General features: G+C 38.5%; 2 protein-coding genes across 2 annotated transcripts; one reads left to right on the top strand and one right to left on the bottom strand.

Moving 5' to 3' along the window:
* Positions 1 to 9,305: 9,305 nt before the first annotated feature.
* On the bottom strand, positions 9,306 to 15,136 carry LOC124860023. The gene is made up of 9 exons (XM_047352969.1): positions 14,683 to 15,136; positions 13,097 to 13,210; positions 11,338 to 13,014; positions 11,138 to 11,237; positions 10,907 to 11,055; positions 10,700 to 10,812; positions 10,519 to 10,608; positions 10,306 to 10,428; positions 9,306 to 10,211 (listed from the first exon to the last, which is right to left on the bottom strand). Exons 1-9 carry the CDS (start codon positions 14,735 to 14,737, stop codon positions 9,999 to 10,001), a joined length of 2,634 nt encoding a protein of 877 aa, XP_047208925.1. The 5' UTR covers positions 14,738 to 15,136; the 3' UTR covers positions 9,306 to 9,998.
* A 63-nt stretch (positions 15,137 to 15,199) lies between these two features.
* On the top strand, positions 15,200 to 16,813 carry LOC124860024 (glutamine amidotransferase-like class 1 domain-containing protein 3, mitochondrial). Its single transcript, XM_047352970.1, has 5 exons — positions 15,200 to 15,319; positions 15,702 to 15,814; positions 15,925 to 16,096; positions 16,189 to 16,390; positions 16,472 to 16,813. Exons 2-5 carry the CDS (start codon positions 15,707 to 15,709, stop codon positions 16,662 to 16,664), a joined length of 675 nt encoding a protein of 224 aa, XP_047208926.1. The 5' UTR covers positions 15,200 to 15,319; positions 15,702 to 15,706; the 3' UTR covers positions 16,665 to 16,813.
* The last annotated feature ends 2,608 nt before the right edge of the window (positions 16,814 to 19,421 follow it).

Below are 19,421 nucleotides of genomic sequence, written 5' to 3'. Positions count from 1 at the left end.
AGTGTCAAGTACCCACAGTCAGTGATGGTCTGGGATGCCGTGTCAGCTGCTGGTGTTGGTCCACTGTGTTTTATCAAGGGCAGGGTCAATGCAGCTAGCTATCAGGAGATTTTGGAGCACTTCATGCTTCCATCTGCTGAAAAGCTTTATGGAGATGAAGATTTAATTTTTCAGCACGACCTTGCACCTGCTCACAGTGCCAAAACCACTGGTAAATGGTTTACTGACCATGGTATCACTGTGCTCAATTGGCCTGCCAACTCTCCTGACCTGAACCCCATAGAGAATCTGTGGGATATTGTGAAGAGAACGTTGAGAGACTCAAGACCCAACACTCTGGATGAGCTAAAGGCCGCTATCGAAGCATCCTGGGCCTCCATAAGACCTCAGCAGTGCCACAAGTTGATTGCCTCCATGCCACGCCGCATTGAAGCAGTCATTTCTGCAAAAGGATTCCCGACCAAGTATTGAGTGCATAACTGTACATGATTATTTGAAGGTTGACGTTTTTTGTATTAAAAACACTTTTATTTTATTGGTCGGATGAAATATGCTAATTTTGTGAGACAGGAATTTTGGGTTTTCATGAGCTGTATGCCAAAATCATCCATATTAAGACAATAAAAGACCTGAAATATTTCAGTTAGTGTGCAATGAATCTAAAATATATGAATGTTAAATTTTCATCATGACATTATGGAAAATAATGAACTTTATCACAATATGCTAATATTTTGAGAAGGACCTGTATTGTCCCCATGAGAAATTAAGCATCTAGGGAAAACACTGGCTTATCAAATACTCCTCTGGAACTTGTTGAAGCTTTTGCTGTGGCAAAACAGTTAAGCTCGCAACCTCCAGATCTTTGCTTTATTTTTTTTTAATTGCACTAAATATTCAGGTAAAATTAAAATTGCATGTAATTTTTTAAAAACTCAAACTTATGAAACTATAAATATCTGTGTAATACTTGTCACATTGTCATCTCAGTTTACAATCTTTTTAGCTATTTTTTTACCTGTGTTATTTGTTAGGTAGTTTTTTTAGTACTTCTTGAAAGACACTTTTGAAGTGATATCATGTGAGCAGTTACTCACAAGCTTACTGGAATAAGAAAGACAATTGTTAAACATTAACCCTTACACAGACACACAAAATGAGGAAGAGAATTGCCACAGAAAGGAAATAACCGAATTAAAATATTTAGTCCTGTTGTCTATCTTACGTAAGTGGAAGAGATTTAAAAAAAAAAAAAAAAATCTTAACAAAGGACAAAACCCCGTGCCTATCAGATAAAAATAGAAAGAGAATGACAGACTCTTTTGCTACTGAGATGATTCATGATCAGGAAGAAAGGGTTCCATCAACACCTCACAGCTCAGGGAAATACAGTTTAGTGTGTTGGTATGCTGGATCAATTAGTTTCTTTATACAGTACTAAAGTAACCAGATCAGCTCATTCATTAACATTGAATGAAATCAGCATTGTTCAGCAGTTATTTATCAAAAATCTCTAATGTCCGTAGTCTTCTGCCCATCTTCTTTTTCAATCACATTGCCAGTAGTTCGAAGAGGGAAACTACTACAGTGACTCTCTACCATTCATTTTGGGGGATCTCCAGGCTTTCCAGAAGGAAAACTGTATATATCTTGACACTCTAGCATCTTCTGTATCTGCCTCGGAGTCTGCTTCCAGAGGGACATGCACATAAAAACCTTAAAGGGAGGCATCCAGTGGACATTCTCATACTGGGATATGAGATGCTCCAGTGCACGCTAAAGGTCATGCCTAAAAACACCAACGGAATCACAGCATCTGCAAAAAATAAGAAGCCAAAACCAAAGTTTCAAGCCAAACACCCTAAATGTGCAAAGACTTTCATTCATCGGTGTGGCTTCTTGTTAAATCTGTGTTTCCCTGAAATACCCTGAACTATGAGGTGTTGTTTGAACCAGTTCCTCCTGGTGATTAATCTTCTCATCAGCATTTGTTTCTGTCATTCTGGTTTCATTGCTTTCTTGGTTGTCACAAGTTTTCTTTGTTAGCCGTTTAATTTCCTCCAGCTGACCTGCACTTACATAAGATAAAATTGTTGTCGCAAACTTCAGATTTGATTGGTTCCTCCAAAATGTTCTCAATCATAGTGTGGGTTGACGCCTAACAATGAGTTGTTGCTTATTTCAGCACATTTGAGTCACCGTCTACAAGTTGTTACTGGAAAAGGGACTTCATTCAGTTCATCAGATGTAACACATATTTCTAAAACCTCTGTTTTATATGACCTGGAATGTGTGTTTTTATTTTGTTTGTTTTACTTTTTAGAGGCTAATGTAATGTAAAGAGGTGATTTTGCTTATCTTAAACAATGAGAACGCTTTATTTAAGTTGTGTCAACACCATTAAAATTTTTTTCAACCATCAGTTGTGAAAAAGATATAGACAATTTATGAATCATATTTTCATGTTTCAGGTGCACCTGACAGATATATGGGTTAGACCCACATTTCTCTTCAGAACTGCCTTAATTCTACATGCTATAGATTCAAGAAGATGTTGGAAACGTTTCCAATGAGATTTTGGTCCATATTGACATGATGGCATCAGATTTGTGAGCTGCACATCCATGATATGAATCTCCTGTTCCACAACATACCAGAGATGGTCTACTAGATTGAGATCTGTTGACTGTGGAAGTAATTAGAATAAATATGAACTCACTATGGAGTTTCAGAAACCAGTCTGAGATATTTCAGATATGGGCTTTGTGATATTGTGCAATATCTTGTGGAAAGTAGCCTTCAGAGGATGGGTACCAAATGGTCACGAAGAAATGGAGATGGTCAGCAACAATATTTATTTAGGTAGTGGTGTTTGAACAACACTTAACAGGTACTAAGGCGCCCAAAGTTTGCCAAGAAAATATCCCCCACACCTGAAGCCTAAGCTGTTGATACAGTTCAGGTAAATCCAATAATCAATGTTGATTACACCATCTGAATGTTGTAGCTAAAACTGAGACTTTACGGACTGTTCTATATTTTGGAAATAGGTTTTTGATCAATTTTAGTGAGGTTCTGTTCTCACCTGGCACTCTTTGTGGTTTTCTGCTGCTGTTGGCCCTCTGCTTCAAGGTTCAGTGTGTTGTGAAGGTATTTTGCATGCCTTGGTTGTTCTGAGTGGTAATTTGAGCTACTTTGTGCTTCTGTATGAACTCAAATCATCTGCCCATTCTGCTCTGGCCACTGTCATCAAGCTGCAGCTCTCTGGATATTATCGCTTTTCAGACCACTCTATATAGTCCCTTTTCCCCCGAAAGCCCCAGGTTTTAAAGAGCCAGAATTTGTTTTACCTGGATTAAAGGAATGTTTCTAGATCAGATTTTAACATCTCTGTTTCAGATTTTTATGTATTCAGTTGTCCTCGGTTGGTTTGACAAACCGTTCAGTCTCTGATCCCTCATCAGCTGCAGTTATTAAGAGTGTAATCCGCAGTTTTTCATTCATCATACAAATATCCACTGAAATCAGCCTGTTACTGTGCACTCGGGGTCTTTTGAAAATCGTTAAAGGCTGCACCAGTTGTGCAGTGAATCCCCAGTTTTAGGCTCTCTTTCTCACAGTGGTACCATCTAGTTGAGTCAATAGATTTAATCACAAATATGTAGCTTCAAGGAAAATATGGGACAGCAGGAAATATATTGTTCAATTGAATGTAAACAATGCTACCCTTCTGGGTAACATCATCTGAGGACATGCAAAACAGTTTTGCTTCAAACAAAAAACATGTTCTAAACCAAAGTGCTGTACAGTACTAAAAGGTATACAATTAATAAAAATAGTGAAAAATAACCAAAAATAAAAACAAAGTAAATAACACAACAAACTGTAGCAATAAAAGAAGAACAACAAACCAACTCACACTGTGTCAAATGTCACTGAAAATAGATGTGGTTTTAAGAGAGACTTAAAAAAAGTAAGACAAGAAGCCAGGCTGATATTTAATGGCAACTTGTTCCATAATTATGGGGCCACAACTGAAAGACTCTATCTCCTCTGAGTTTCTGCCTAGTTTTTGGTACAGTCAAAAAAAGTTGTTCGGATGATCTAAGAGCCCTTGGTGAAACAAAAGTGTGAAGCAATTCAGAAAGGTATGGAGGAGCAAGGCCATTTAGACATTTAAAAGCTAAGAGAAGAATTTTAAAATCAATTCTTTGGCACACAGGCAGAGCGGGACAGATATGTTCGTGTTTGCGTGTTCCTGATAAAAGATGAGCAGCAGCATTCTGGACAAGTTGAAGGTGTGAAAGAGAAGCCTGGCTGATCCCAGCATAAAGTGAGTTACAGTAATCTAGACACGTTGTGATAAATGCATGGATTATTATCTCCAGATCATGTTTTGACAAGACTGGTTTTAGTTTCGCTACCTGACGTAGCTGGAAGAAACTTTTCTGCAATACACTGCTGACCTGTCTACTGAACTTGAAGCCTGAATTCAGCGTTACACCAAGATTTGTAACCTGTTGTTTGACAAATGGTTCCAGATCACCAAGGTTTGAAAGAGGAGTAAGTGAATTATTATTGGGGCTGAATAAAATGACCTCAGTTTTCTTGTCATTAAAGCACAGAAAATTCACAGTCATCCATGCTTTGAAATCATCAAGGCACTTTAGGAGAGGTTGGATGGAGTATGGACTATTAGGCTTTGTAAGATCTGGCAGTCATCCGCATAACAACATAGCACTGTGTTTACTTAGTTCTTCTGGAAGATAATGGTATCGGCTTTCTTTTAACAAGATTTCATCAGTTAAAGAAGTAAATCAAGATCACTGGTCAAGACAATTCACTGTAGTTTAATATAGTTTAATATAGCTAATAATAAAACCAATTATCAATACATTTTGTCTCAAAACAACAACAACAAAAAACTCATGACATTCATACTCAGAAATATCTGGTCAGTTCAATCTAATCATATATAAAGATTGAAAGTCAATCATTGATACTGTCCAGTTTGATCCCAGACCTTAATCAAATTGGTAAAAAAGAGACCAACTGGGTCAGACAGAGTAGACAAACAAAAGAGACAGACACTGTTCTAGCAATCCTTTCTATACTAAAGAAAAAGTAAAGATTTCATGGCAGCAGGAGCTCATTTAGGGAGTTCATCTATGAGATAAACACCTCTGAACGTATACACTCTGAGCTAGTTGTAAACTCTATTGGATAAAAGACAGTACATGGAGTCTCTCAGGGCAATAGCTCTAAACAGTAATATATAATGCTAATCCTTGGAAAGAGACAAAATGCCTGCTTAAACAGTTTTAGTCCTGTTTATCAACACTACTTTGCACTACACCATTAGCACCCAACAGAGTTGTGTTCCTCAGGGCTCTGGATATTCTCTCTCTATTGATCTCTTTGTCCACAAAACCGGCAGTTTTTTTTTTTTTTTTTCAATTCTAAAACTGAGTTATGGTCTCCATGTCATGAAAATGATAAATCAATACACACATCCCAAAGCAAACCAGACCGGTTAAGAACTGGCTCTAGGCACAGCCCATTTTAAGAACTGGAACTGTTTTAGTAGAGTAGTTGTTTGGGGCCCAAATTCTGCTTAGAGGCCCCATAAATCTTGGTGCTCTAAAATAGACATGAGATCTTTCATTTGGTCTAAATTAGTTAAAGGCAGAACAATTGTGACATTGTTCTTGTGAACTGCTGCTCTATCTTTTTTTTTTACTATTTAGTTGAACAGAGTCCAATGCAAACAGTTATTGGACATGCCATCATGACAACCCATTATTCCTTCAAATAGACTACAATAATCTTATTCTTTCAACCAGTTCTTCCTGATCTTTAATCCTTTAAAACATGTTTTTGTTTTGTTTTAGATTTTCATAGTTCCTTTCTAGTCTACTGTGCTTCACCTGCACAAAACTAGAAAACAGGACACAAATTATTGTAGTAATGTAGAGATAAAAACTGGGCAGCAAACATATCAGCAGGTAAAGTTGCAGATATAAAGACTGACTAAACTTATCATTTTTAAATTTAAGTAAGAATGCAGTCTTAAAAATCACAGGAACTGCCTGGCAAATCACACATTAAAAAGCAATCCAATGTCTCATGGTGTGACTATAAGGAACCTTGGAGTCGGATTGTGTCTTGAGAGCTGCTTTCTTTCATGCTTTCCATAACATAAAAATCAATGCACTATACTGTTTTGACCTTTTCCTTCGTTCCACAGGTCATGGAATTAGAAAAAGTTGTCTCTTTGAGTTTATGTTCTTCCAATATTTTCCTTTCAATTACATACCTGTGAATGCCAAAAATGTTTTTTTATGAATCTTTCAGTTGATGTAGTTCTCACAGGATGCAAGAGTCTCACTTTTACTTCTTTGTAATGTCTTACATAACAGGATTATTTTTGTCTTACTCTTTTGAGTTGATGTAAGTACATAATAAATTGCTAACTGACACCCACTCAATCTTGAGGTATAAAAACTAAAATAAATGTAAGAAGAAATAAGACAAAGTAATAAAACATCCAGTATTCTATTGTATGGTCTGCTGCAACAAAAATACACTGAACTGCAAGTAATACCTTGCAGTGGGGATTTGTATGTATACAATGTGTATGATATAGACCTTATTTTCTTATGATCAAACTACATTTAAAAATTCTTGATTGGGTGTTTAACAAATTACATTGAGCAGTTTAAAATTATTAGTTTATTCGTTTTTTAGTTATTTAAAATGATTTGTTCTGACCCTATTCAACAAGCACATGCAAGAAAATGCGTTCAAATGTTAAACTTGACTGCATTATATGGCATGTCAGTTATTAAACATCATTTTTGTTAAAGATTTTCACAAAAATGAAAGTGACAAACCAAAAGTTGAGGTTGAGGATTACTGAGATGGAAGAAGTGATTTAGCCAATAGCACTATTGTTCTGCCAAGCCCATTGCTGCAGTAAGTCTTCATTACTTCAGAACACTTTTTTATCTTTAATCATTAGAAGTCAATTAATCAATCTTAGCTGTTTGTTCTTATATGTGTGTTAGTTAGTTTTATTACTTATATTTTTAATTAGTAAGTACCTGTACAGTTTGGTAAAGTTCCACTTTATATGAATTGGTAGCTCATTTGTCAACTGATTGTCCATTTATAAGGGAAAATGATTCACATTAGGTTTTTAAGTAGATTGTTTAATTAATGGTGAAATACGTGACTGATTTACTTGATGTACAATTTAATACAGCGCTCAAGCTCACAGTTCTTATAATTTTTTCAGATTATTTTGTTGCAACAGTATCCACCTTTTTTGATGGGAATCTTTTGAAATAACAAAAGACACCGAAATGAACCCACTCAAAAGGAAAGTTAAACAGTGACGTGAAAGGCAATTAGAGCAATGATCTTTGGAATCTGACTTTGAAAAGCAGCTAACAAAGGCTTCTGCCAACCAGGAAACCAGCAAAAGCAGAAATACAGAAACTTGTGCTAATGAGATTCATCGGAAACAATGAATTCAAACAACACGTCATTGTTCAGGGGATTTCAGGGAAAGAGTGTTTAAACAAGAAGGTATGACGAATTTGTTTTACACTGTCAGGATCTAAATAAAATGATCAGTGACCTCACCTGTTCATTTATTAATTATTATTATTATTATTATTGTAATTATAGCTAAACAAAAAGCTACGAAAAACATCTAATTTACCTATATGCACAGTTTGTGAGTATTTCATAGCTCTGGTTCAAAGATCTCTTTGCATAAGAACTTATGGAGTATAAGATGTTAAAAACTACTCACTCAGAATGCACTCAGTATTTTACAATCCACTAATGTATAAACACATCTAATTAATGTAATCAGTTCAAGTCCCTGATATATTTATCTTTTATATATTAGAGCTATAACAGATTTACTCTGTTTGTGCTTTTTACCATTCTCGATAAAAAATGTTATGTGTTCAATTGTCCTCAGTTGTTTTGACAAGGTTCAGTGTGTTGTGAAGGTGTTTTGCATGTTCTGAGTGGTAATTTGAGCTACTTCCTGGTTCTGTATGAACTCAAATCATCTGCCCTTTCCGCTCTGGCCACTGCCATCAAGCTGCAGGTCTCTGGATATTATTGGTTTTCAGACCACACTATAGACCAAGGATTTGTTTTACCAGGGTAAAAGGAATATTCCTAGATCAGATTTTAACCTCTCTGTCTCGGATTTTTATGTATACAGTTGTCCTCGGTTGGTTTGACAAACCATGCAGTCTGTGATCCCTGCAGTTATTATGTGTGTAATCTGCAGTATTTCATTCATCATACAAATACCCGCAGAAATCAGCCTGTTACTGCGCACTCGGGGTCTTAAGAAAATATTTTTAGGCTGCACCAGTTGTGCAGTGAGTCCTCAGTTTTAGGCTCTCTTTCTCACAGTGGGACCATCTAGTTGTGTCAATAGATTTAATAAGAAATATGTAGCTTTAAGAAAAATATGGAACAATACTGCTCTATCGAATATAAACAATGCTACCGTGCCTGGAAACATCATCTGAGGACGTGCAAAACAGTTTAGCTTCAAACAAAAGACACGTTCTACTCCCTAAGGAGTCCTCTAAATAAAAATAAAATCATGTTTTTTTTACTCTGAGGTCAAAATGACAAGGAGTCAGATTAATGTAAAACCTTTGTGTTTACTTAGTTCTTCTGATAATTAATGTTATGGTTTTTCTTTTAACAAGATTTCATCACTTAAAGAAGTAAATTAACATCACTGGTTAGCATTAGGACAATTGAATTCAGTTTCTTTATATAATTTAATATAGCTAATAATAAAACTGATTCTCAAAAAAACTTGTCATACACAAATACATGATCAGTTCAAACTAATCATATATACAGACTGAAAGTCAAATAAATCATGTTCTTTTTCTTAATACAAGACAAACAACCATGCACACACTCATTCACACCTAAGGGCAATTTAGAGAGACCTATTTATCTAACAGTCATGTTTTTGGACTGTAGGAGGAAGCCAGAGAACACACGCATGCACGGGGAGAACATGCAAACTCCATACAGAAAGACCCCCAGCCGGGGGTCAAACCCTTCTTGCTGCAAGGCAACAGTACTACCAACTGTGCCACCGTGCAGCCCAAACTAGCTATATATACATCATATAATCATACTGTATATACAGATTGAAAGTCAAATAAATACTGTTCTTTTTTTAACATGTCCTGTCAAAATATGTATATGTATATATATATACGTGTGTATATACAGACACACTAAGGGTACCCCATTATATAGATTTATTACATAATATGTTTTCAATCTTTTGTTATTTATGATTTTCTGCTTATAGTCAATATGATTTCAACATTTAAGGTTAGAATATTACAACAGACCAATAAAAACACATTTTTAATACAGAAGTGTGGCGTTAATGAAAGTTATGTTTAATACCTGTCTAAAACCAAATTGGAACAACAGATGTAGCAATTCCTCACTATCAGAGACAGAAGTGAACTTTAAAAGTGTCTTTATTCTACTGTTCTATTTATCAAGATAAAATAATTTTTAACAAACTTTGCTGTCATAAATTAAGAGCCGTGTTTTTTTTAAGTATTTTAATGCAATCAACCTACTTTGTAGATCAGACTGTATTTATGTAAAAGAGATGTCACATGTAATATCCTTCAAATACACATAGTGCACATTCAATATTGCTATTCTTATTCAGCAGGAGCTCTATATCAAATATATACAGATAGCACAACTGAAAATATACACATTTACATTTATAGCTTTTTTAATACAGTTTATGATGTACATAAGATGTTGCTATTTGATGAAACAAAATGTAAATTTAACCCTACAACTCAATACCACATCCAGGTATAATATATATTACATGCATTTATATTCATTGACATAATACAAGTAAGCACATATTTAAAATATGCAAAATAAAGTTCCAAAAATAGATACTAAGAGTCATTGAGGTCTGTAATCTGTTCATGTGTAGTAAAGGATGTTGAGTTTTCATTTTCACTTTCAGTTTCATTTCTGGACTCAGGTATTTCACTCCATTCCCAACTTTCCTCACTTTGGGTGTCTGGAGGAGCTTGATCGTTTTCAAAGGCAGGATTCGTTTGCCCTTGTCTGTGCCGGTTCTTAACCTCCTCAAAAATCTGGAGGACCTTAAAAACAACAAATACAAAATTCAGAGATCACAAATAAATTAGTAAAACGTTTTATTGACATATAGGCAAAAAATGGCCTTGTTAGTATTACCTTGGATTTTGGAATGAGGCCCACTCTGAAGAAACCAATTTGTCCAGTTTCAATCTTGGTGCAGTCAACCACAGTAGATGCAATATTTTCTGGGGAGGGTCCATCACACAACACCCCTTCCACCTAACCAACAAAACCCAGAATGTCTTCAGAAAAATCACAGAAAAATTTAATTTCCTCATAAATTTATTCCGTCTAAGTCATGGTTATTACCTTTTTTCCTAGTTTGGCGTAAACTTGGTTATGGTGAGTTGTGTCCGCCTCACCTGTGGGGTTGGCCGAGGTTACTGCAATTGGACCCACCTTTCAGAAATAAAACAATGTTATTAATGGGTATGCAAGATTGCTTTTATTTAAACCGAGATGGGCATTGAACCATAACCTTGGATTTTACCAGATTAATAAGATGTGTGGCTACTGCACAGTCTGGGCTTCTGATGGCAATGCTTTGTGGAGTCCCGATGTGTATGGCAGCATCTCCCAAACCAAATATGTCCAACCACGGGCCTGTTAGCGTAAAGAATCAATTATAGTACTCACCACACTTAGGACCAGGCAACAGATTTGCAAAGTGTTTGTCATGCAAATAGAAATAACACACCTCTGGGTATGACCATGCTGATAGATGAAGGCCACGCAGCCTCCATGAAGTCCAGGAGCAGGGGACTTAGTAGGTGTCTAACAGGTTCCAGCTGCTTTACAGAAGAGATCCACATGGACATGGGTCGGTCCTGAGCCTGCTTCTTTACCCTGAATTTAAACAGCAAAGACCAGTCAGAGGAAACAAGAAAACTGTGACACTCATAGACAGCTTCCTGACAATTAAACTTACTTGTAAGCTTTGATCACTGCATCCGGCCTGTTGCAGGCAGCTACCAGCACGTAGACAGTGTCAGTTGGCATTCCACAGATGCCTCCATTTTTCATGATTTCTACATCCACAAAAATACAGAGCAGAAGAAAAACTGAGCTCAAGTCAAACATGTAAAGAGATTAAACTAAAAACTACTAACATTATCTTATATTTCTCACCTGCTATCTGTTGTACAGATGTTGCTTTGCGAGCTGGTACATGCGGACAGACCCCTGCTCCTCCTTCGAACCCACCTAGCTTGACTAAAGGTCTTCCTAAGGGCATTTGGGGGGATTGGAAGGTGCTGTTAAAAAGGTGCGCCAAGAAACAATAAAAACTGATAAGACCAAAGATGATTGTGACGCCAATATCGTAACCATAAGGCAGTGCACCAATTGCATCCAGCAGGAAGCTAATGAGGATGAGCTGGAATGTAAAAGCGTAGACAAACCAGGCAACATTCAAAAACAATGCTGCAATTGTCACCAGAAGGTTAAACAACATGAAGCAAATGATCCCAACAGCAACATTGAAGCCTCTGGTCTCACCGTAAAGACCACCAAATCGTGTCAACCCCCACACCGTCCACATCAACCCATAGAGAATGAAGGCTGTGCTCTCAAAGGTTTTACCCCGGGCGAATGCAACGGAGCCACACAGGAGCTGCAACACTCCCCCAGCCATCACTGCCCAGGGCAGAACCAGCACAGCCAGAGGGTTCCTGTCCCCAACTGTGGCTGTGATGGCAAAAGCCGCCAGAACATTGCAGGCATGGCCTAACACCTCTGCATCTGCATACTTGGAGTAGCCCAGGTGAGGCGTATGTCGCTCTTTATCGAGAGCACTGAGAGTAATACTCCGAATTCTGGTTACTACAGTTTTGAAGTGGCTTTGCCCAGTAGGAATCCTGGTACTGGAGACCATGTTAAATGTGGTTACAAAAAGCACTCCAGCAGTAGCTACAAAGATAGCACCCTGCACACCCTGAGTGCCTGCTTGGAAGAAGCCTTGAGGCTGGGCTGCGATGGAAATACAATAAGCTACAAAGAATAACTGGTAGATGCCTTCCAATAAGCTCTTCTGACAGCTGAACAGTGCCAGGACGGAGAAAAGAACTGCAAAAACAACAGGGAAGGGAACAGGGGAGAACGGCTGAATAGAGTACAAAGATAACAGAGCGCTGTAACCCTCAGCAAATTTAAGCAGGGATGTAAAACCATAGAAAGTCGCAGCTAGTGTGTCCATAGCTCGGTAAAAGAGGACACACATGCCAAGCTGGAAGACTCCAGCTGTCCAAAGCCAGGGGACATGGCCAACAGAGAGTTGAGGGACCACACCTAACAGGGGACAGGCTATTACAGAGGCAGATAACAAGTTCATCACCAAACCTACACTGACTACATCACTGCAGCTCTGGTTCTGCTCTGTTTTCAGCTCAAATTTCTGTTTCATGACTGTACCTGGAGGTCTCACTTTACCCTGTGTGATGGTGGACAGCAGACGTCCAAAGCCAAAATAAGCACAAACAAGGCAAACCAGAAAGTAGTTTGCAGCCGTGGCAGACTGACCAAACCCTGAATCTGACAGACCAGCGATTTGATGGGCACAGGCTAAGGAAATGCTGACAGCTATGACCAGAAGAACTGGTTTCTTCACAAAGAGGGCAACAGTGCCTATGATGAACAGGGCTAACGTAAATGCCGCCAGGCCAGGGATCAGAGAAGGTTTCAGCTCAGAGAGCGGCAGCACACTCTGTCCTATCAGGATGTAGACCAGACCCAACCCACACCACAGAGCAGAGACGGTCAGACACACACTGGAAAACAGCTGGGAGTGGGACAGACTGTGACGGACACCTGGAAAGAGACAAGTCAGGGTCAAGAGGCAGAAACAAGCAGGAAATATAAATATGTTAAGAGAAACATGTTGAAAACAAACCTGTGAAAGCTACCAGGGCTGAAATGATGAGGAGTAATATCCCCAGTGCAGTGTGGGGGATGAAGTCTTTATCAGGAGAGCTGCCATAGCTGTTCACTAACAGCAGGAGAGAACCTGAAATTCAAAAACCTGTTGTTATCCAGGGCTTCAAATAAAGAGCAGTCCTTTTTATTTTTTCAAGCATACACATGAAGCTTTGCCATATTAAACAACAAGTGCATATCAGTGCTTTGACATATTACTGCCCAAGATTATTGCTTGTTTAACTACCTAACTGTTACATGTATTGTAAAAATATTCAGCTAATAGGCAAAATGAAGAAAGCACAATAAATCAGTAATTTTGCTGTGCAGATTGTACTTCTCCACCACTAATAATATCCTGAAAATGTTGGTTTGAGATGTAATATGTTACACCCAGTATGTGTATATGGGCTGAATTAGGACTTGCCTCAGGCTAAATGTTTACCTTGTGGACCTGGGATAACAATAAGCTTCCTCTATGGAAACTATTTGAGTGGGGTAAATACAACCCCTACCTGCAAAACCAGTTGGACAACATTCCTAGGTCTCCGCTGGGTCTCAAATGGGTGGAAAACAATTTCAAATTGCGTAGCTCATCTCTGGCCCTTACTGGTCCCACTTTTTACCTGTATCAAACCTTAAAAAATTATTAAGATGGGGCCACTATCTAAGACACACCCAGAGGAGGCCAGTTTTTTGCCCATTTCTTATACACTACTGGTCAAAGGTTTTACATACACTTTCTGACTTAATGGGTCTCTTTATTTTCATTACTATTAAAATTGTAGATTCTCAAAGGCAACAAAACTATGAATGAACACACATTGAATTATGTACAAAAAGCGTGAAATAACTCTAAACATTTTTATATTTTATATTTTTCAAAATAGCCACCCTTTGCTTTGATTACTGCTTTGATGATTTGGCGTGCTCTCCATGAGCTTCATGAGGGGGTCACCTGAAATGGTGGCCAAAGAGTCTTGAAAGAACTTCCCAGAGATTCATTGAGAAATGGCCAAAGGTTGATATTTGAGTCCTCACAGTAAAGGGTGGCTACTTTAAGAAATATAAAGCATATTTAAAGTTCTTTTCAATTTTTTGTTTGCTACATAATTCCATCTGTGTTCATTCACTGTTTTGATGCTTTCAATGAGAATCTACATACAATGAAAATAGTCATAAACATAAAGAAAATCATTAAATGAGAAAGGCGTTCTAAAACGTTTGGCCTATAGTGTATCTATCAGCTGATATGCTGATGGGTTTTATTTTACAATCGTCTCGATGCTTTAGTTATCACTATTGCTTGTTTATCTCTTTCTACCAGACCTTTTCCTACCATACAACTTTCCAGTTGCTGTCTCTCTCTCTCTTCCAGTGTGAACCTTTACAATGTGTAACAATAAAGCAAAACAGTAAATTGGATTGTTTGCAAAGGTTTGGGTAAAATTGTTAAGGTTATGCTTAATGTTACTACTTAAAATAAATTCGCTGATGATTACTACCCAAAAGCTAAAGCTCATAGAAAACAAAAAAAAAGAAAACATGAAATGAACTGTTTACCTGCAGAGATGCTGAGAATACCGACAGATTTGTCCAGTGAGCCGTGCTGAGCCATGACAGCAGTGGGTGTCCATCAAAGGTACGGTGGCTTTTATATGGCAGAGTGGGAGGGTGTCACCCAGGGGAATAAGCCTCACCTTACAGGGAAGTGGAGATGGGAATGCCACTGAAAATGCTGCTGAATTGGTCATAGGTGCTTATTCTGTCTCGCATCTAAATATATTTCGAAACTTATGTGGATACCTTTACGTGACTGTGATCAGTGTAGTCTAAAAAAAAGATGAATGGTTAATTAGTCATTTTAATCTAAATCAAATTCACCCAGATAAAGTAATGTCCTTCCTTTTGCTGAAACATTTCTGTTACACGTCACAAATCAGAGCAATTACAGTAAAGCTTCTGCATTATTGTGCTGTTTTACTGTCAATTTACTATGCTGATGAGACGGAATGAGTCAGCAGTTTCTCCTCCAAGGTAACAGGTCTTCCTTGTTACCTTGATATACATGATGTCAGTGGCTGAAACAAAAGGTTGTGGGAGGAGAAAGGACTATTAAAGGTGTAGCACTGCAGCTTTGCCATCAAACCTGCACTGAGTAGCTCTGTTAGTTGCAAGTCACCTTCAACACCTCTTCAAGGTAAGACATCTGTTTCCTTGCACTAGCTTCTTATGTTATGGCCATTTCCTGCATAGATTAGGCCCACAACGGTAGACAAAACTAGTTTCTCAATAAACTTTAGGTGTGTTGTTTATTTAAGAATCTAGTACAGACAGCAGGCTCTCTATTCTGTAATGTATCAGCAATCCTATTAGTGATACCTGGCAGCAACAACTCTCTGGTGACTAATTTCTTGCCTGAATGTGTAAATGTTTATATAAGCTTATGCGGCTCAGCAAAAGTTATACTGGCAAGTCTGCATATTTTGCTGGAAAACAAAATGCTTAACAGACATTCTAAAAGAAAATGGGGAAAAATTTGTTTCTCTGCATCTTTATGTATTTTTTGTTTTTGTTTTTAGTAATCATGGCAAAGCGTGTTGCAGTTATTCTATCAGGCTGTGGAGTCTATGATGGCACCGAAATCCATGAGGCATCAGCTGTCCTGGTCCATCTGAGTCGTGCTGAAGCAAAAGTAAGGAGAAAAAAAAAGTAGTATTCATTTGTCAGACTTTGAAACATCACGTCTGTTTTAAAAACAGCATTTTTGGAGAGGTTAAAATGTAGAATGTTGTTTGCTATCAGGTGCAGATGTTTGCTCCAGATGCAGATCAGATGCACGTTGTGAATCACTGTGAGGGGAAACCTACTGAGGAGAAGAGGAACATCCTGCAGGAAAGCGCCCGTATTGCCAGGGGCGAGGTGACGGATCTTGCCAAGCTGGATGTCTCAGCGTTTGATGCTGCCATCATTCCAGGTGAGATGACCTTATATAAACCCAGAAGTATGTCTGAGAAACTTCTGTGTTAAATGTAATTTTTTTGAACAAATCATTTGGTGCTCCTTTAGGAGGGTTTGGTGTGGCTAAGAACCTGAGCGACTGGGCCGTGAAGAACAAGAACTGCACCATCCAGCCACATCTGGAGAAGCTCATCAAGGATTTCCACAAAGCTGGAAAGCCTCTGGGCATGTGTTGCATTTCTCCTGTCCTGGCTGCAAAGCTGCTGCCCGGCTGTGAGCTCACCGTGGGGCAGGACAAACAGTGTGAAAAGTGAGTATTACTCTATCTAGCCTTTGAAGAGAGATTTATTCAGATATTCTGTGTGAACATTCATTGTGTTTTCATCTTCAGGTGGCCGTATGCTCAGACAGCAGGAGATATGAAGGACATGGGCTGCAAACATGTGAACAAAGATGTGGATGAAGCTCATGTTGACGTCAAAAACAAGCTGGTCACTACCTGTGCCTTCATGTGCAATGCTCCCTTTCACAAAGTTTTTGATGGAATCGGCGTCATGGTTCAAGAAACACTGAAACTGGCCTAAAATGTTTTGGTACATATTTGACTGCATTTATTTCCTTAAAATATCTAGTTTCAACATGAACATGTTGACCTACAGCAGCTGCTTTTGATTTACATGTTACAGTGTGACTTGTTTGCAATTTTCAATAAAAGGCTTTCAAAAAGTTATAATTTTGTTATATATTTTATTTTGTGAATATTAAATCTTTATCAGGATAACTGGAGTTCCTCTGACACCAGGTCACATTTAAATGGATTATTGGCCAACGGCAAACGAGTGGGGAGTTGATATTTTTAGTTTTAACTGAACAGGTGTAAAAACAACCTATATGCTTTGTTTGGGAAGTTTTGTTTTAAACGAAGAAAAATCTCGGTCTGCTTATTGACCGCTCAGTACTTTTCCAATACACCATATAGGCAACCAAACAGTTGCCCACTATCATTGCCCCTGCATTCTGTGTTGTAAATAAAATCATTTACAACCCCAAAAAACGTTGCACAATGCAAGATCGACTCTTCTTTTTCTGCATACTGGTGTTACAGGTTCGTACCTATGCGAGACGTGGCAACCCTCAATCACATGAGGCGTCGGAAAGTTGTCAGCTTTTTTTGCTGTTGTAGTTTTATGCTTCTATTAAGCTTTTCTGATCGATTTGTCGGTAAAACGACCAAACGTATTCATGTCAATGTTATTACTTAATTTTGAATCAACAGCTCCTAGAAAAAATAAATAAATACAAAATGAACCTGGTCTTGTGAGGTTGTTTTTGCACAGTTTTGCGTTGTTTCGCCGAAAGAATCCAGGTCTTTTCCAACTTGTGTCATGTTCACTTTAACCTGACGGACATCAGTCAGCCACCAAACACTGTTTTCCAACACGTCGTGTTTATTTATACTTTTTTATTACTGAAATAAAACAATGCTCACTCTGTTGGCTTCCTGAATAGATGAGAGTGTAGCTTATTTTTCTGGTAAATCGCGTTCTAATGTAAAATATGACAAAATACTGGATTTATAAAATACATTTTACTGCTTTGATAATGGTACAGTGTTTGGTGGCTGACTGATGTCCGTCAGCTTAAAGTGAACATGACACAAGTTGGAAAAGACATGGATTCTTTCGGCGAAACAGCGCAAAACTGCGCAAAAACAACCTCACAAGACCAGGTTCATTTTGTATTGATTTATTTTTTCTAGGAGCTGTTGATTCAAAATTAAGTAACAACATTGACATGAATACGTTTCGTCGTTTTACCGACAAATCGATCAAAAAATCTGTGAAGACGGTCGATTCCGCCTATCTGGCTGCAGTGCGCGCTCCCGACACAGGGGGAACAGAATATTTCAGGGGAACAGAATTTCGCACAACACCTGGTCCGGAAGCAGCCAGCCTGAGTAGCTACCACAGAGGCTAATACTCGAGCCACGAGATGCTGGCTGCTTCCTGCTTAAGTACTCCAGGACATTGAGTGTTTTCCATCTCGGTGAAAACACCTGGCCCTGTCCCAATACTCGCACTTCCACCCTTGTGTCCCCGAATTGCGCGTTCCCATTGATGGGTTCGAGTGCGTAGTGCGTCCCAATTCTCCAGAGTCGTCCTTAGCCCCGCCCCCTTTGTGCCCCACATCCGCCCTTCGGCGAAGCCCGCATCTAAGCGGACTTCGCCGAAGTATATTACCCACAATTCACTGCTGCAGATGACGTTCTGAGCAAAAACCAATCACGACCGTCAACGTAACCAGCCATCAAATCAGAATAATAAGAACTGCGTAAACTTTAGACAGCAAGCCAACAAATATATATATATTTACTGGTTTTCCAGGCTCAACATTGTAAGAAACCACTGGGTTCAGAGTGAATCTGGGCAGTCAGTAGGTCATAACACTGAAGTTACCTTTCAAACAAACACTGGCGCGGCGAGAGTCTGGTGTATAAACCTCCTTTGCTTCCTGCACTTTCTCCTCAAAACAATTGCTTGTTGCAGTTTTAAATAGTTTTTTTAGCAGCAAGACTGAAAACAGCACTGGTTCCCGCCCTTTTTGATGTTGCAGTTACGGTGCAGTGGTGCAAGTCGATGACTTAACTCTTACTGTCCCAATTCTCCAATTTTGCACGCTTGTAACCTGCGCACTTCAACCCCTACATGTAATTACATGCATGTTATTACAACATAATAACATGCATAATAATGCATGTTATTATGTTGTTTCTGCTGTATTCCATATCATCACTTCCCAATCTACCTAACCTGACAATGAGTCAAAAGATTAAGAAAAAAAAGGTTATCTGCACACATTTGACACCGTGACTGTGCAACTGAGTGCACTCTTGAGAATTCCTTAAAACCAATTTAGTCCTGATTTGTCTGCCTGCCGTCGTTCATTACCCTAAAGGTTACACTGAACCCTTCAAACAGTGCTAAAATAAGGGTGACACCTCATTTCTGAACAGCAGCAGAGCTGCAAAGTGGGAGCCTGGAGGATGTGTACACAGGAAGAGGCAGAAGCTGAGCGGGACATCCAAGCTGAAGTTGGCTGTGAAATACTAAATACTGACTCTGTAAGGTCTAATTTTAAGATAAAGCTAATCAGTAACATAAAACAGAGGGACTTTCACCTGAGCTACTGGCCCAGATAACAATAGAAAACCCTCTCTGCACGCTTCAAGTTAGATTTGCAGGATGGCATAAAAAATTATCTGGTTCTATAATTCAGTCAATAAGCATTTAATCCTAAAGTAGGCAACCCCAGGTATTTCAGATCACATCATCTCCTTGCTA

The sequence above is a fragment of the Girardinichthys multiradiatus genome, chromosome 23 (genome assembly GCF_021462225.1).
Source record: "Girardinichthys multiradiatus isolate DD_20200921_A chromosome 23, DD_fGirMul_XY1, whole genome shotgun sequence".
NCBI classification, from domain to species: domain Eukaryota; kingdom Metazoa; phylum Chordata; class Actinopteri; order Cyprinodontiformes; family Goodeidae; genus Girardinichthys; species Girardinichthys multiradiatus.
Note: the sequence above shows the minus strand (reverse complement) of the source record. Positions and strands in the feature narration are given on the sequence as shown.